The sequence below is a fragment of the Mesoplodon mirus genome (assembly GCF_964341445.2).
Source record: "Mesoplodon mirus genome assembly, chromosome: 7".
NCBI classification, from domain to species: domain Eukaryota; kingdom Metazoa; phylum Chordata; class Mammalia; order Artiodactyla; family Ziphiidae; genus Mesoplodon; species Mesoplodon mirus.
In genome coordinates, this window is record NC_138983.1 from 58,462,112 (window position 1) to 58,481,663 (window position 19,552).

The 19,552-nt window shown below is 37.9% G+C and overlaps 1 protein-coding gene across 13 annotated transcripts in view; it reads right to left on the bottom strand.

Moving 5' to 3' along the window:
* The window catches only part of NUP98 (nucleoporin 98 and 96 precursor), a gene marked incomplete at its 3' end in the record, with an annotated part of 103,690 nt that overhangs the window by 21,446 nt on the left and 62,692 nt on the right, over nucleotides 1–19,552 (bottom strand). For all 13 annotated transcript variants that reach the window (XM_082626781.1, XM_082626782.1, XM_082626772.1 and 10 more), the window contains 8 exons: nucleotides 19,034–19,150; nucleotides 17,303–17,601; nucleotides 15,156–15,269; nucleotides 14,295–14,433; nucleotides 7,812–7,989; nucleotides 6,862–7,026; nucleotides 1,023–1,205; nucleotides 134–290 (listed from right to left, as the gene is read on the bottom strand). In XM_082626781.1, the coding sequence (XP_082482907.1) occupies nucleotides 134–290; nucleotides 1,023–1,205; nucleotides 6,862–7,026; nucleotides 7,812–7,989; nucleotides 14,295–14,433; nucleotides 15,156–15,269; nucleotides 17,303–17,601; nucleotides 19,034–19,150 (1,352 nt within the window). The remainder of the gene's footprint in view (nucleotides 1–133; nucleotides 291–1,022; nucleotides 1,206–6,861; nucleotides 7,027–7,811; nucleotides 7,990–14,294; nucleotides 14,434–15,155; nucleotides 15,270–17,302; nucleotides 17,602–19,033; nucleotides 19,151–19,552) is intronic.

A 19,552-nucleotide genomic window follows, 5' to 3' on the forward strand; every position in this document is an offset into this window, starting at 1 on the left:
CATTTCTGCTTGGCATCATTATGTCATATGCCTTTAGGGAGTTGTTTGCTAGAGAAGTCAACTCAGCTTAGAAGAAGATATGTGAAAAGCCAGACTTTACAGCTTTCTTGCAAAAGAGCATCTTTTACAGTACCTAATGAACGGGATTTTGATGAGTGAGTTGTTGAAATGGGGAGCCTGGGAGAACAGATTTCTTGAGATGTATCTGCTTTAGAAGGAAGGCGACTGAAGCGTTGATCCAGGACCATATCTACATCTTCTTCATCAGCAAGCAATGATGCTTTCATGATCTAAAAAGGCAATACCTATAGAATGAATGTGCTCCCCCAAATCCAAAGGCCATAAAAGAAAAACGCAGTTTACAACGACCAATTTTTTAAAAAGCTCTGTCTCAGGCTGTGTCCAGAGCTAGTATAATATTTGTGTGACTGACTCTGTTCCACTGTATGTGCCTGAAGGATAGAACTTATATAAAACTCCTCTGCTTTGTATATACAATCTCACCAGAGGCTGCCATACAGCAGTTGCTCACATGTCTGCTGAATGAATTAATTTCAAAGTCAAATATAAGTCAAAGGCTAAATTCATAATATGACAAAAGGCACAGGCAGGGGGAAGCTGAGACAGAGCTTAAAGAAACTTGTAACTACAATAAAAATAAATAAATAAATAAACAAATGAACAAACAAAACTGTGGAGCACTTCCCCGAGCTTCAAAACCTCTCTGTAAAGTAAATGAAATTAATATTTTATAGTGCTCACATTAAATGACTTGCCTAAAGTCACACACAGTAACAGTTACAAAACTGGGGTTAGAACCCAGGTCTTCTTAATCTCACTATAGCCTTCCTCCCACGAATGGGAAAATGATGCCTAAACATGGGCCATATTCCTGGTTTTTCTCATTCCAGCAACCACTCAACGCTCTTAAGTGATTAATGAAAGAAAAAGCCTGATGTTATGAAAGGAAGATAAATATTAGTTTGGATTCCTGTTGTAGTAAGGGTGGGTTAGGACTTCACCTGTAAGACATGTGGATTAATTCCCAGTGAAGATGCAATGTGTGTTGAGGCAGACACAGGTTCCTGATCCTCAGGCACGCTTTCTTCTAACATGGAATCCAAAACTGGCTCCTGGGTGATATCTATCATGTCACTGTCCAGTTCCACAACCCTCCCTAACTGCTCCACCTCTGGGCTCTGGCTCTGTAGACAGCAGAAAGATCAGGGAAGCAGCATTAAACAACACCAAATAGACACAGAGCTTCTAGACCATATTTACTTTATTCAAAATATGATACAACAATATTAGATTCTGCCCATTCCATCATAATGTGAGGTAGCGTATTTGCTAAAGAGGATTTAAAAATTACCCCCAAATTCCTCTATTAGTACTTGGGATCCAAATGAGGATTCACGGAATCACCCTTTTTAATATTATGGTCTGGAGCCTGGAACCTAAGCCAGCATCCATACTGAACATATGGTCTTGAGACAAAGATTACGCCTTACTTGATTTAGTTAGCAACTATAATTTTCTGATTTACAGAGGGTTACCCTGCCCTCACATTGCCTTGCAGTCAGAAGCCATTGGAAAAGAGAATAAAAGATACAAATATCAAAGTCTCCAGTAACTCTGCATTTTCTTAAAGAAAACATTTAGATATAAATTTCTAGTTATCACAAACACTATTTTGGGCCTGGAATTTATTTTTCAGGAGACTGAATCCTAAGGTTAGCTGGGCTGTACCTGTGCAGTATCATATCAGAAGACGAACGTGTACTCTAATTTCCCAAAAGAAAAAACAAAGTTCTATTAGGACCAATTTTTATCTGGGAATAATTCCTTTATGTTTAAATGTGTCAAGTTAGATTTACATTTATTAAGCAGTTTTAAAGATACAGCCATGATTAACAGTCTATGGTTTGAAAAGGTAAACATTCATAAAGCTGAAACACACTGTAAAACCGGCTCAGTGCAAATTCATTAAATATGTCCTAAACTTGCATATGACCTGGTTAAAATGTTAACAAGCGGCTAAGCCAATTTATGAAACATTCTCAAATCTAAAAGTTCTTCCAATTACTTTTCTTCCATAATCTCATCTGCAGATTACTAACCTTCCACAATTTTTGGCTTATCTTTCATGAGTGGCCTATTTCATGCTAAACTTCAAATGGATGCTATTGTACAATAGGTGGTTTAAAAAAAAGTTTCATGATTTCTTTGAACCAAGAAACAACCATTAGCATAACTTTTTAAACTTTAAACTTTATTTTTAATGGTATATTATCTATTACTCCCCTGAATTCCTTTAACAAATATCCTTACTAAAAGAATGACTATTTCCACCTATAACTGTAGAAAAGTTGAGGTGTTGGAAATGTGGTGAATTGCCACTTAAGTTGTGAACAATCCCCAAGGACTGCTCTAACAAACTGGAGGCTAGATAATGGTTAAAAGACAAAAATGATACTATTTTTTACCTATTGGGGAGGCTACAGGCAGGTCTAACTACCTTTACGTTTTAAAATTCTGGAAAAAAAATTAAAAGCAGCCCTGGTGGTGATCCTCCCATTATAATAACATGAGTCATGGGAACACTCCAATGCCCTCTGGTCTGTTAACTTTTAACCAATTCACTTTTAGGAATAGTTCTGAAATTCCCCATCCTCTGTCAACCTGTCAGGATACCCTCTTCTGCTGGGCTCCCATAACACCTTGTCTATACCTATTTTATACACTGTATCATGGTATAATTCCTTGTGTGTGTGTGTGTATACACACACACACATACACACATACATATATATATATTTGACCCACCACATTGTGAAGGCTTGAAAGTAGAGATTATAGTCTACTATTTTCTGTACCTAACACCAAGCACATTGTTAAATTCACCAAAACACTTTGTTATTTCTACTGGCTAATGCAGTGCCTGCCACATGGTAGAAAAAGCTAATACCTGTGAAAGATAAGAAGGAGCGAGTATAGGTGCGAGGAAAGGAAGGAGGAGGAGGAGGGTTTCAATTTACTATACTATTCAACAAAGGAATAACAGTAACAGCAAGAGATGCTCACTTAGAACACTTTTAGGCAGTGGCAGGATTTCATCAAGTAACTAGATTAGAGACCTAAGGGACTCAGCCTATCTTTAAGAAAGCTAAGGATCAAGGTTTTATTTGCTTCATCCTCACGCATAGACTTCAAAGCTACTGTCATCTAATAAGTGGACAGGGGGAAGTGAATTTGAAACTATGAGGACCTGGTAAACTCCTAGAAACGCCATGTGTGAATTTCATTTAAGTATATCTAAGTAATTGCAACAAACTACCCCAACAGATGTTATTTTCAGAGAAATCTTGGGAGATCAGGTGCTTCCTCAAAGCCAGTACTACAAAGAAAAGTAGACAATAAAAAAAACTGGTGACACAGAAGGTACCTGAGTAAGGAAAGAAGGGGGTAAAAAAAAAAGAAGCCCATCAAATACTAAGTTAACAGACAAGATCTACAAAATGACTCTCTTTAGATATATTGAGGGTGATGTTTCATGACTGAAACCTTTAATGTTTTTAGAAACCTCCACTCTCCAGCTCAAAAGAATCTTCCTCATGTAAACAATACCCTAAAGATACAGCATCTCTTCTTAATCCAACAGATAAAGTAATGCAATGAAGTGAAATCAAGATACCCTTATTCAACAAAGGGTAAATATCCAATCCAAGGTCAAACCCATGTTTAAATAATTCATATTGTTCTCCCAGCCAAACAGCCTAATCCAGTATATAAGTACTACTATTGCCTGCCTCCAAAACAACTCGTTTTCTAACAGCAAAGAACGTTTTATATTCATTTTGCTGGAAAATCAGCCCTGTCAACAATACGGTGTTCAAGAGCAATCCCATGTCAGGGTCACAAGGGCCCATCAAAGTGTGCATGTTTCTACACATACATTCACGGATATTACTGCAGGAGGCATAGGATTCAATAACATGAACATCTGAAAAAGGCTTGTGGCTATAGAATTATTTTATATATAATATGTATAAATTACATAAATATAAATTAAAATATATATTGATTCACTGGCTAAGTTTTAGATACCTGCCACTTTATTTTTAAAACAAGTAAACACAAGATAAAATGGAATTTTCTCCTAAATTCTAATCACTTTTTCCTTTAAAAAACTTTTAAAGTTATTTGAATGTACTCACCGAGTAAACAATGCTAAGTTTCTGAGCAAGTCAACTAGTGTGTCTTGATGGTACTGAACACAAGTTACATTTCAGTATAAAGCTTAGGAAAAAGCTACATGTCTCTCTACCTCACTGCTAAAGATCTGAAGTCTTTCGACAGTTTCGAAACGAGGCTACATATCTCAATCATCTGGGGGAAAGCATTTAAAATATAAATATGCCTGAGCCCCAATGCCAGATACATGGGCTCCCCAAGATATTGATGCAGTTGGCTGAAAATTGGGTCTTAGATCAGCATTTTAGAACAAATGTTCTAACTACCAAACAAATGTTTCTGCAACTGCCCTAATTCACCTGTGATGAAGGGTTTTCTGCCAACATTTTCTCTAACTTAAAAGGCATAGAGAGGGAGTTCCCTGGTGGCCTAGTGGTTAGGATTTGGTGCTTGCACTGCTGTGGCCGGGGTTCAATCCCTGGTCGGGGAACTGTGATCCCACAAGCCGTGCAGCGCAGCCAAAAAAAAAGGCATAGAGGAGAAGATTACATAAAAATATAGTTACCTTTCTGTTTTCTGGTTGCTTAGATTCACTTGCTTTTTTAGGAGCAAAGCAAGGTTTAAGAACGAACTGCAAAGAGGAGACTGAGGATATTATACAAAAGATAGCAGAATAAATGTAACCATTAAACAAAACTATATATCTTCCTAATGCCTTAAGGACCCCCCCCCACCCGGCTAAAGTCAGAGAACCTGAGATTGTGTACAGCAGGGGAAAGAAAGCTATAGCAGACTGAAGGAACACTGTATCACGGAAATCAACCCCTCCAGGGAGCCAAGTGACAATGTGAAGACAGTCATCTTGACACTGGGATGAGAAGATTGCTGTTTCCAGTTTATTCAGATGGCTCAAGTATTTTCCTCATGCCAAGTAAAATGTAGGTCCTGATGCTAATAACTCAAAAAACTGTGCAACCACTGGCATTTCCCCTAACCTCACTTAGGTCACTGGGCATTACAAAAGAAGAGTTCTCCAAAGACCCCTCTTACTGTTCTAACACATTAGCCTAAATATCTAAACAAGTCTACCCATTTCTCCCTTCTGGATCCAAAAGGTCAAAGACCACCCACTTCCTCAATCAAAGGAGATAAGATAAGATACCTATTCACTATATTCTCTTCGCCCATCTTGATCCTTACCACCTCTCCTTTTCCTAGAACCTTCTCCTGAAATTTTTTGGTGGTCAGTTTTTCAAAAGAACTCTCACCTACTGTAGTGCCATCACAGGAATTTATTGTTATCTCTTACTAGTTGTATTCTGGAAATTAAAGAGCCTAAAAACCACTGATGGTCAACATTACATAAATTTGCTCTATCTGCCACAAGATGAAGCTTTTCTTTTTCAGCTGTATCTTTAAGGAGCCTACATATTACTTTTATTGGCAGAAAAGAAGGCTATCTGACTCTTATCCAAAGAAATACATATACAGTATACTGCAAGATTGGAAAGAGAGATTATACAAAGCATATGATTTAGACAAAATGAATGTGGGTAACTGGAAAACCAAATCCATTTACAGCATTTCTTTAGTTCAGAAGAGATGTATTCTAAATAGAGGGGTATTCTAAGGGCTAAAATTATAAACATAAAAGTCAACATATTTCCCATTTCCCACTTATATCATACCCTCACCCTGTACGCGCAAACGTGAACATACATACACAAAAGTCTCCAAAGTGCCTCCCAAGAAATTATTTAATCAATCATAAAAATCGCACATTTCAGCAGCCGTAAGAATTGTAGCATGGAAAATTCCAAAGATCCTGCTTTTAGCAGCTGAGAGGTAGAGGATGCTTTACAAAGACATTTTATATCAAGTTGTCTTCTTTGAGATGAGTATGGCAGCACAGAAAAAAACTGCTATAACCTGATTGAATATAAACAACATCCAAATGAAAGTAAAACTCTCTTATGAGTTGGCAAAGAAACTACCTGATATTTAAATTACAAACCTTTCCTTACAAGGACAAAAGGTTTATACTGGCTTAACAATACTGAAAAAGAGTGTGGTACAGGTAATTGCAATAAATGATGCAGCCCCTACTCTCCCCAAGCCAACAATTCATTTGTATTCTAAAGCTTTATGTATTTTCATAAAGATTATGTATTGTCAAAATACAAATATCAAGAGATTACCTGAAGTATAAGCAAACAACTTGAGAAAAATGGAGTTAAAAACCCTTGCAGAAAGCTAACCTGAACTTTTAAAAAAAACATGGAGGTAAAGAATAAGATTAAACTGCACATCAGGTAGTCAACAAAAGTCGGGTTTACTTTGCATCAACCCACACAAGCAAAATACTATCTTAAGTTGATCACTGAGCAGAGAATTCAGCAAGTCCAAATGAAGAGAGAGGGAGGTGTTTAAGAATGACAATCTGTAGAAGGAATGATCCAAACAGCAAGAGAATTCTTTGAATCTCTCAAGTAAACAACAGATGCCAGTATCACCTCATGCCCTCCCTTGTAATTGTCTTAACATGATTGCCAATACATTTGTACTCTTCAAAGTTCCGGGGTCATAAAACAGCTTTGTACTAGCTGAATGACTTGCTTTCAACGTCTGTATCATGGACTCCATTCAAATTCATTGTCCCGTCTCTACCTGGGGCGGAGGTGCTGGTTTGCCATTAAGAGCCATCTGGAATGGGGTGGCCTGGCCTGCAGGAGGTAAAGGGGCAGTCTTCAACTTCTTTGTACTAGTTTTGGATGGCCGTTCCTCCTCCTCTTCATCAGAATCCTGAAGGCCATACTTAGAAAAATGAGAGACCTAAGGAAGAGAAGAATCCAACAAAATCACTTTTAACACTGTTATATTCAGAAGGGCTTCCATTATACTTGCCCTTGCAATCTTACAGAATTAGCTTCAAAAAAAAAAAAAAAGAGAGATCAAAATATTTAAAGCACAATGAAATGTCACGTATCACACTTTACTGTTTTTTTTCTACGATTTAGATGATGTTTGGTGCGTGTACCAGTTGCTCATAATTACTAACTTTCTGTATTAATACAGGAAACCAAATCCAGAAGAGTCATTACTATTTTCGGTATATATGTATATATTGCGTGTGCGCGCACGTGTGTGTGTATGTACTGCCTAGTTGTTCCCTACCTACACAAGGGCCTTCAACAAGCTAAATAATCCAACTGGTCTAGAAGAGAAAGAATCCACTGGACTGAACTATCAAGGAAGGGAGGAAGTCAACCTCTACACACCCAGAAATCTTTAAAAGAATAAAAATTATTTAGGAAGAGGTGATCTACCAAGAGACAAAAATTCTGCCTGATGTCCCCAGTGATGCCACAAATTAGAAAAACACACCATAGAAGTGTATCTAAATGGTCATAAGATGGGGTGTAGAACTTGAATCATGTGCTCAAAAAGTTTATAATAGCTCCTTACTGCTCTGGGGTTTAATGAGATGTGTAATTTGAAGCAAATTATGATGGATTTCTATATCTATTTCCTAATTTGTAGAAATAGAATTTAAAAAAGGATCTCTTCTAACACAGTTTATAACTACAGTTTATAAGAACTAGGTTAAATGACTATACCTTAAATACCCAAGAACCAGTTTCAGGACGGTACTCTTTGAACTGAGCTCCCTGTTTCCTTGAAACTGCTTCCAATCTTCCCTCATAGTTGATATCAGCAAGTCGATCTGGGCTCTTTATTAAACAACGAGATGTTTTATCTGTTGGCCAAACTCCATCCAATGTAACTTCAGCCTTCCTGTAATGTACAATCAAGTAAAGTGTAAATGTTTCATATTTATGACCAGAAAGACAAGTAACACATATATACACAGCAAATAAAGGTACCTGTGTTACTGTGGAATTATTCTGCAGGTGTTTCATAAACTTGAGTCTTGTTGGCTCCTAGGTAGATGGGCTTAAGAGTAAGGAATTACCCCCACATCAACTAGCTAAATATCTGGTTCAAGAGTGTCAAACCCCACTTACTTCAAACTACCATGGTACACCAATTATTTCCAATCCGATTTTTTTTTAGTAAATTTATTTATTTATTTATTTTGGGCTGCATTGGGCCTTCATTGCTGCGTGTGGGCTTTTCTCTAGTTGTGGCGAGTGGGGGTTACTCTTCGTTGTGGTGCATGGGCTTCTCATTGTGGTGGCTTCTCTTGTTGCGGAGCATGGGCTCTAGACATGCGGGCTTCAATACTTGTGGCTCACAGGCTTTGGAGTGCAGGCTCAGTAGTTGTGGCGCATGGGCTTAGCTGTTCCGCAGCATGTGGGATCTTCCTGGACTAGAGCTCAAACCTGTGTCCCCTGCATTGGCAGGCGGATTCTCAACCGTTGCGCCACCAGGGAAGCACCTCCAATCTGATTTTTTTTTTTGTGGATGGGGGGCGGGGGGAGGAGCCTGCATTGGTTCTTCGTTGCTGTGCTGGGGCTTCCTCTAGTTGCGGTGAGCAGGGGCTACTCTTTGCTGCGGTGGCTTCTCTTGCTGCAGAGCACGGGCTCTAGGCACGCGGGCTTCAGCAGCTGCAGCACGTGGGCTCAGTAGTTGTGGCACACGGGCTTAGTTGCTCCGTGGCAGGTGGGATGTTCCTGGATCAGGGATTGAACCCGTATCACCCACACTGGCAGGCGGATTCTCTTATTGATTGATTGATTGATTGTCTGTGTTGGGTCTTCATTGCTGTGCGTGAGCTTCCTCTAGTTGCGGTGAGTGGGGGCTACTCTTTGTTGTGGTGCGCAGGCTTCTCGTTGCGGTGCACAGGCTTCTCGTTGCGGTGACTTCTCTTGTTGCGGAGCACGGGCTTCAGTAGTTGTGGCGCACGGGCTTAGTTGCTCCACAGCATGTGGGATCTTCCTGAGCCAGGGCTTGAACCCGTGTCCCCTACATTGGCAGGCAGATTCTTAACCACTGCGGCAGGCAGATTCTTAAGCACTGTGCCACCAGCGTCCCCAATCTGATTTTAGTAACACTTAAGTTATGCATCCTCGACCAAGTCCGGTGTTAACAGTCCAGTGCAAAGACCTAAGTCTTAGTGAAGGTCTCAAAGTGCTACTGTACATAACAACAACAGTAATAATAGCAGCAACTACCATTAACAATGAATGCCTGCAGAGTGAGGTATTAGGAACATCGCAGTATTAACCATTAAATAATGAGTGTGAATTGATGATAATGGTAATGTAATCCTTCTAACAGCAATATTTGAGATCAAGGACTGTGTCCTATTCATCCAGTATGCCTTGCATTTAGTACAGTGATTACCACATAATAACAGATGACTTTTTTTAACACTAATTTTTATTGTGGTTAAAAAGGTATAACAAAAGTTATCATCACCATTCTACTGTCTGTTTCTATGAATCTGACTCTCTACATGCCTCAAATAAGTTGACCCATACATTATTTGTCTTTCTGCAAGCAACTGGCGTATTTCACTTAGTATAATGTCCTGAAGGTTCATCTGTTCCGTAGCATGTGTCAAAGTTTCCTTCCTTTTTAAGGCTAAATAATATTCCACTGTGTGTACATACATTTTGTTTATTCACAGACACTTGGGTTTTTTCTCCCGTTTGGCTATTATGAACAGTGCTGCTATGAATATGGGTGTGTACATATTTTTTCAAGACTCTATTTTTCAATTCTTTTGGATATATACTCAGAAGTAGAACTGCTGGTTCATTTTTAATTTTTTGAGGAACCACCATATACTCTTTCCCATAGCAGCTGCACCACATTTTACATTCCCACCAACAATACACAAAGGTTCTAATTTCTCCACACTCTTGCAAAAACATGCTATTTTTCTTTTAAAGTAACCTCCTAAGCGGTGTGATAACTCACTGTGGTTTTTTTTTTTTTTTTGCGGTACGCGGGCCTCTCACTGTTGTGGCCTCTCCCGTTGCGGAGCACAGGCTCCGGACGCGCAGGCTCAGCGGCCATGGCTCACGGGCCCAGCCACTCCGCGACATGTGGGATCTTCCTGGACTGGGGCACGAACCTGGGTCCCCTGCATTGGCAGGCAGACTCTCAACTACTGTGCCACCAGGGAAGCCCCTCACTGTGGTTTTGATTTGCATTTCCCTAATTATTATCAATGTTGAGCATCTTTTCATATGCTTGTTGGCCACTTGTTTATCGTATTTGGAGAATCATGTATTCAAGTCCTTTGCCCATTTTTAATTAGATTTTTTTTAAATGGTTGAGCTATAGAAGTTCTTCATATTCTGGATATATTTTTAAAATTAATTAATTAATTTATTTATGGCTGTGTTGGGTCTTCGTTTCTGTGCGAGGGCTTTCTCTACTTGTGGCAAGCGGGGGCCACTCTTCATCGCAGTGCGCGGTCCTCTCACTATCGCGGCCTCTTTTGTTGTGGAGCACAGGCTCCAGAGGCGCGTGCTCAGTAACTGTGGCTCACGGGCCCAGTTGCTCCACGGCACGTGGGATCTTCCCAGACCAGGGCTCAAACCCGTGTCTCCTGCATTGGCAGGCAGATTCTCAACCACTGTGCCACCAGGGAAGCCCCATATTCTGGATATTAACCCCTTATTAGATATATGATTTGCTGGCTTTTCATTCTGTTGATTATGCCCTTTGATGTACAGAAGTTTTAAATTTTGGTGTAGTCCAGTTTATTTATTTTTACTATTTGTTGCCTATGCATTCAGTGTCGTACCCAGGAAATCTTTGCCATATATGTTGTGAAACATATTCTAAGAGTTTTATAGTTTTAAGTCTTATGTTTTAGGTCTTTGATCAATTTTGAGTTCATTTTTATTTATGGCATAAGGTAAGGGTACAACTTCATTCTTCTGTTGTGGATATCCAGTGTTCCCAAAACCATTTGCTGAAGAGATTGTTCTTTCTCCATTGCATGGTCTTGGCAACCCTGTCACCATTTAACCATATATGTGTGGGCTCTCTATTCTGTTCCATTACTCTATATGTCTGTCTTTATGCCAGTAACACACTGTTTTGGTTACTGTAGCTTTGTTTTTCAAGTCAGGAAGTGTGAGTTCTCCAGCTCTGTTATTTTTCAAGATTAGTCTGGTTATTCATGGTACCCTTGAGATTCCATATGTTTTAGGATCATTTTTTCTATTTCTGCAAAAGATGCAGTTGGGATTTTGATAGGGATTGCATTAAATCAGTAGACTGCTTTGGGTAGTATGGATATCTTAACAATTTTAAGTCTTCCTATCCATGAACATGGGATATCTATTCATTTATATGTCTTCTTTAATTTCTCTCAGCAGTGTTTTGTAGTTTTCAGTGTACAAGTCTTTTGCCTCCCTGGTTAAGTTTATTCCTAAGTATTTTATTCTTCTTGATGCTACTGTAAATGAAACTGTCTTAACTTCCTTTTCAGATTATTGTCAGCGTACAGAAACTCAACTGTTTTTTGCATGTTGATTTTGTACCTTGCTACCTTACTAAATTTGTTTATTAGCTGTAAAGTTTTTTGTAGAATCTTTAGGCTTTCTACATATAAGATCACATTATCTGGGACTTCCCTAGCATCCCAGAGGTTAAGACTCCACACTTCCACTGCAGCGGGCATGGGTTTGATCCCTGGTTAAGAAACTAAGATCCCACATGCCGCATGGCACGGCCAAAAAAATAAGTAAAAATTAAAAAAAAAAAGATCACATCATCTGTGAACAGAGATAATGTTACTTTCTTTTCAATTTGAATGTCTTTTATTTCTTTTTCTTGTTTAATTGCTTTGGCCCGGACTTCCGGCAGTGGCAAAAGCAAGCATCCTTGTCTTGTTCCTCATCTTAGAAGAAAAGCTCTCAGTCTTTCACTACTGAGTATGATGTTCACTGTGGGTTTTTCAAATATGGCTGTTTTATGCTGAGGTAGTTTCCTTCTATCTTTATTTTGCTGAGTGTCTTTATAATGAAAAGGTGTTGAATTCTGTCTAGGGCTTTTTCTGCACCAAGATGATCATGTGGTTTTCTTCCTTTGTAAGTGTTATGCATGACATTCATCAATTTTTGTATGTTAAGCCATCTGTGCATTCCAGAAATAAATCCCATTTGGTCATGGTGTGTAATCCAATCGATGCAGTGTTGAATTCTGTCTGCTAGTATTCTGTTTAGGATATTTACATCAATATTTATTAAAGATATTTTGGGGCCTCCCTGGTGGCGCAGTGGTTGGGAGTCCGCCTGCCGATGCAGGGGATGCGGGTTCGTGCCCCGGTCTGGGAGGATCCCATATGCCGCGGAGCGGCTGGGCCCGTGAGCCATGGCCGCTGGGCCTGCGCGTCCGGAGCCTGTGCTCCGCAACGGGAGAGGCCACAGCAGTGAGAGGCCCGCATACCGCAAAAAAAAAAAAAAAAAAAAAAAAGATATTTTGGTCTGTAGTTTTCTTTTCTTGTAGCATCTTTGTTTAGCTTTGGAGTCAGGGTAATGCTTGCCTCAAAGAATTAAAAAGTGTTCCCTCAATTTTTGGGAAGAGTTTTGAGGAGAATGGTGTAAATTCTTCTTTAAATGTTTGGTATAATTCACCAGTGAAGCCATCTGGTCCAGTGCTTGGGTGAAGCGGGCACCAGGGCAGGGCGCATTGATTACTAATTCAATTTCCTTATTAGTTACAGGGCTGTTCAGAGCTTCTATTTCTTTGTTTTTATTATTATTTATAAATTTATTTATTTTTTGGCTGTGTTGGATCTTCATTGCTGCGTGCAGACTTTCTCTAGTTGTGGCAAGTGGGGGCCACTCCTCGTTGTGGTGCGCGGGCCTCTCATTAAGGTGGCTTCTCCTGTTGTGGAGCACGTGCTCCAGGCACGTGGGCTTCGGTAGTTGTGGCTCACGGGCTCTAGAGCGCAGGCTCAGTAGTTGTGGTGCACAGGCTTAGTTGCTTAGCACGTGGGATCTTCCCAGACCAGGCTTGAACCCGTGTCCCCTGCACTGGCAGGCAGATTCTTAACCACTGCACACCAGGGAAATCCCAGAGCTTCTATTTCTTCATGATTCAATATCAGTGGGTTGTGAACATAAATGACTTTAATTATGGCCCTTTCTCGTGGACCATATTAGAAGCTAGTATCTCACACTAAAATATAGAGAAAGAGTTAAGCACAGTCACAGCAGAAACAAGAAAAAAATAGTATTAAAAAGCATTTTCCGGGACTTCCTGGCAGTCCAGTGGTTAAGAATCTGTGCTTCCACTGCAGAGGGCAAGGGTTCGATCCCTGGTTGGGGAACTAAGATGCCACAAAAAAAGCGTTTCCCAAAAGTTTTTGGGAACTAACCAATTGGACCTGATGATATTAGGGAAAAGAAGTCAAAAAAGTCATACTATAGCATTTCTTTATCACTTTATATATATATATTTTTTTTTTTCTTCTTTTTTTTTGCAGTACGTGGGCCTCTCACTGTTGGGGCCTCTCCTGTTGTGGAGCACAGGCTCCGGATGTGCAGGCTCAGGGGCCATAGCTCATGGGCCCAGCCGCTCCACGGCATGTGGGATCTTCCCAGACGGGGGCACGAACCCGTGTCCCCTGCATTGGCAGGTGGACCCTCAACCACTGCGCCACCAGGGAAGCCCCTATCACTTATACTTTTTTTTTTTTTTTTGGCTTTGAGAAATTGTTTATTCAGACCTTTGGGGTGAGTTTAATGCATATGGAAAACACAAAAAAATGCAAAAGATTGTAAATTCTATATATATTTCTATGATTTTTAAATGTAAATCTTTCCCATAAGACCACAAATTCTTGAGGTTCACCATTACATCTTAAATCTTGGCATACCGTAGTTACTAAATTAAAAGTTTTGAATAAGCAACTGAATAAAAATGAGAATGAATGAATGAATAAAATAATATTGTAAATCAACTCAGAGTGCAGTTATTTTAACCTATAGAGATTACAATCAAATTCACTTATACTTTTAAATGAAAGTAGAGAAACAATAATCACACACACTATAGTAAGTCAAAGGGACAAGTTGCAAAAAAAATGTATATAATATGAATACATTTGTGTTAACAGAAAAAATTGTGATTTAGCTGATAATTTTTTAAATATGTAAATAAATTCATACCTATTTAGCCCTTCACCCACAGGTGGTTTTTGGTTATCATCTAAGTAGACAATCACTTCTTTCCTTCGGATATGCACAATGTCATCTAAATTTAGATTTGTCAAATTCACATCTCCTTCAAAATAGATTGAACCATAACCTATAAATCAGAGCAAACAGTTAAAAACTCATCCTGTATAGAGGACAAATACCCATTTCATACTTCTAGTGATTATATAATCAGAAGGAGCAAGCAGCTTTAAACATTAATCAATATTCTAAATCACCCAGCAATTCCTTGAATGGGTTATTTCATCTATAATATGTATTAGAAGGTGACATCAAATACATTTATCTGATTTAACATGTGCATTTTTACAGCACTTAACATTATCCTCAAAATAGCCTTTTAAAATCTCTCCCCAAATATCTGTACGGCTGCTACATAAACAACCCTTAACACCTAGCCTGCAGTATGAATTAAAATACTTGAGCCCTTCTTTTAATACAATACAGAAAGATGAGATTTTTCCTCAAGAAAATTTTATCTGTAATAACTTAATATGAAGTTGAACCTAAATATTACCCATCTCTTGTCAACTATTAATTTTCTCACTTAGTATTTCTTGCTGTTTACAGTATTTTAATTGTAGAAAATTGCAATGAGCCAAATACTTACTAAATACTTACAGTCTTTGTAAAGACTGTTACAAAGTTCTAGTCTTTTTTGTTACTTGTCAATCAAAGTGCCTATTCAGGCCAAGGTGGGTCCAAATGTAGGTAAAAAACAAATTTAGCTATCAAGAGCTTCCTTTACTTAATTACAAAAATAAAGTGAAGATCTCTGGCTTATACACTACTAACTCTTAAATTCACACTCACCTTTACGACCAATAGTGAAGTCAGAGACAATGCACTCTCCTTTTTCATTGGTAATTTTAGCTAGGTCATCCATGGATGGAATAGTATAGTAGCCAACCTTAGTGAGAACGATGCCTATGACAAAAGAAACAGAAAATACCAGTTGTGACTGACCTCAGGTAGAGGAATTTTCAGTAATATTTATTTCACTTTTTCCTTTTTAAAATTTTTCTACAGAATGGATAATTTTAAAAATTACCTGAAATAATCAGTAAATTATTATAAAAAGAGAAAATATATAGGAATAAAGCATTTTTCCAAGCTAGTTTTCTTTTTTTTTTTCAATCTGCTTTTCTAAGAAACACTATTCGTAAGAGAAACCAAGTGTTTTTTTAAAAAAACCTCATGGTTAAGTAAGTTTGGAGAACATGCACAAGATAGTATATTACAGGTTCTGAAAACTCACAAAACAATGACATCTATTTACTTAATCCAGTGTTTCCAAGACTTATTTAACCACAGAACTTCCTTTTCATATGACACCTATTAACATACTTGCACTATGAAAGGCATTCCATAGAATACATTCTGGGAAAGACTTATTTTTTTCTTTTATTTTACACATGGAAGATGTACAAACCCAGGTTTTTGGCTTATGTGGTAATTCGGTGGATTAGAGGTGGAGCTAAAACTCCAAAACCAATGCTTTTAGTTTTACATGTTATTGCCTTCTATAAACCTCTTGTATCTTTCAAATTTACATCCTCAAATTGAGAGCTAAAATCAAGATGAAAAATCCTACATGAGAAAGTCCCACAGTCAAATGGAAACTTAAAGGACTACATTGATGTTATTTTAAAAAGTGCTAACTAGGCAGATTTCTGAAGAAATCAAAGAAAATATAGCATGGGTATGCTTGTTCTAGTCACTCCTTGTTCCATTTATAGGAAGAGATCAGGCTAACTTGCTCTCTGAGAGGAAGAGTTTAAGGCCAATATAAGATCAAATTCCAGCCTCCAGCAATGCCCACTCACATGCTTAACTTGCTTCTCTATGGGCAAGTTTTAGAGGGTTGTTAAAGTGTCCTTGAGCATGGAATTTTAAATTGGGAGGTGGCAAAAAAGGTCAGTGAGAAAACTAGAAATAAAAAAAAATCTAGACTGGATATTTAAGATGCAATAGTAGATGTCTAAACACAAATACAGATAACATAGGATTCTTAATGTGAAAGTATAAATTTGTTTCCTTAGGGCACCAAGTGACCAAAGATATATATGAAGGCAATAAGATAATTTAGATATAGAACAAGTTTACAGACACATCAAGACAAACTTTAAACTAAAAAAAAAAAAAAAGACTAGGCAAAACTAATCTATGTGACAGAAACGAGACTGTGGTTGACTTCTTGAGATGGGGACACAAAAGAACTTTCGAGGGTGAAAGAAATGTTCTATCTCTTGATTGAGTATATATATATGTCAAAATTCATTGAAATGAACACAAGATCTGTGTACTTCACTATATGTAAATTGTACCTCAGTTAAAAGGGGGGAAGAGGGAATGTAATGACATTTGTCAAAACCCAAATGAGATGTTAAGTCAACAGAGAAAAAAGGCAAACTTTAAGCATCCCATCAAGATACTTCAATCTTGTAGTTTATACTGTTTCATGGATTAGTGTGGAAAAACTAATCAGTTCACTGTTGGGGACAAAAAAGAAAAGCACAGAACTGAGGTGATAATAACCATAGCAACCACTAACATTTGAATGCCTATTCTAGTCAGGCATGGTCTAACTCAAATCTCAAAAATCTCATATGATAATACTGCTATAATTTTAATTAAAAAACTAATAAAAACAATATGTGAGTTTATAAAGCTAGGAAAAATTATGAGGATAGTCTCTCTGGATACAAAATTTGGGATATTTAAACTATATCAGGATAATTAATAAAATGAATTTTAACTACTCCAAAGGTACAAAAAAAAGTGAATTCCAAATCAACCAAAGCATCAGTGAGAAGTGTTTAAGTGTTAACTTCCATAAAATGCAATAAAAAACATTGAGGAGTTCAGATAGCTGACTTCTATTATGTTGAAAATCAGTGACAAACAAGAGGTCTCATATGACTGGTAGGAGATTACTCAAGTGCCAATCTGAATCTGACCTGCTGGATGCATATGGTAAGTATTATTTTCTATTTCTTCTCGGTCATCCTGCAGTGACTCCTCATGAAAAGAGGTCTCTTCACTGCTTCCTTCCAGCCCATTTCGCAAGGCAGCACGCATGTTTAATGCAACAATGGTATCATCCACACTGTTGCTGCTGTTATGTTTATTTCCAGCACTCTCTGGGGTTTGAGGAATGGGTTTGGCAATAGGGTTAGTATAAAAACGTGACACAAGAGAATCATCATCTCCATCCTGCTGATGGTTTTCATCGACTGGTTTGCTCAGAAAACTGAATCTGAAAAGGGAGAAAATAAATACTATCTTAGTCCCTTGAGTAGAAATAGTAAAATGGTAACAATCAAACATTGCTAGGCTTTTACTAGCATCTGGTGCTGTTCTAGGTAATTCCATGTATTAAAAATTCACTTAATACTGACGGTAAACCTGTAAAATAGGCTATCATTCTCTGTATTTTACAGAAAACTCGGACACAGAAAAATAACTTGCCAAGGTCACAAAGCTGTAAGTGCTAGAGTTGGGATTGTAACCCAGGAAATCTGGCTGTAGATTCCACAGCTTTAACTGACCTATTTTCATGAATGAACGAATCTGAGCATCACAATATTTAGTTTAAAAGGGGGAAGGGGGGTGTCTACTATGTGGGGTCAAATATCAGTGGTGAATTTCAAAATAAAAAACTGAAAATTTAAAAATTTTGATATTATAATCAATAAGGTATTAATGATTCATTTATGAAAACTCAAACTAAAATTTTATCCAAAGAGAAAAAAAACAGGAGGGCAAAGACATATATACAAGGATTTTACATTGAAGCATTATTTTGAATATAGGAATACCAAAATAATCTAAATGTCCTCTAATAGAGAACTGATTGAATTACCTTACATTTACAATAATGGTTACAGACTCATTTAAAAAGAGGAGGCAGGTTATTCATATTGATACGGAAAGGTGTTTACAGTAAATGGAAATAAGCAGGTTATAGAATATTATTTCATGCATAAACTCTACAATATATAAGAATATATTTATAAATAAATTTTTAAACTGTAAGAATATACACTGAACTCTTAAGAATCAGTGTATATACTTGTACTTCCTCCTTTATATATTTCTATACTTTTAATTTTTTTGGTTTGGTTACAGTGACTGTGTATCACTTTAACAACCCCATCCAAAATGACATACATGGATACCAAAATAGTTTTGCAGAACTGAATCAGAAAAATAATTTTAAGGTCTAAAGTACTCAAGAAGCAACAAAACAACATAACTTCTAGATGCTCATATGCTGTAATATTGGGTTGGCCAAAAAGTTCGTTTGGATTTTTCTGTAAGATGTTATGGAAAATCCGAACGAACTTCTTGGCCAAACCAATACTTCTAACTTCATAAAATTTCATAGAATGAATAAATTCTAAGCTCAGAATCTTTTCTTTTTTTTTTTTGCGGTACGTGGGCCTCTCACTGTTGTGGCCTCACCAGTTGCGGAGCAGAGGCTCCGGACGCGCAGGCTCAGCAGCCATGGCTCACGGGCCCAGCTGCTCTGCGGCATGTGGGATCTTCCCAGACCGGGGCACGAACCTGTCCCCTGCATCGGCAGGTGGACTCTCAACCACTGCGCCACCAGGGAAGCCCCTCAGAATCTTTTCTAAGTGAGCACAAGGCCCTCTACCAGAAGTAACCCAAATGAGAATTCAGTTTACCTCTCTCCATTTTCTGGATAATCCGATGGTGAAGCTAGATCTTCTGAATCACGATTAACAGGAGAGAAGAGATTGCTATTGTTAAGGTTTTTCAAAACCAACTTCTTAATGCTCTTCCTATAAACAGAGACCAAAAGAAAAAAAAGAAAGAACTCAGGCACACATAATTACATCAAAGACTATCTTAAAACCTTGAGTGGAAAGGGGCACTCTTATTCAATTCATATATATCTAAAATTGACCTAACAAGTTCAATTCACCAACTTATCCCATAAATATATAACCAGAACACAAGGTCTCAAATATATTACACTCTGGTGTTTGGAAGAATAAGCTAAGCACATCAAAACCAAGTAGGAAATCCCCTAGAAAATACTCTTCCCTTTTTGAACTCTACATGTCTTTTCTCTCATTAAATACTTTTTCTTTTTTGGCAGTCAGGATTTATGACTGCTCCTGCATAGAACTTGGCACGCTGCCTTGAAGGAAAATAGGATAGATGTTTGTTGATTAAATGAG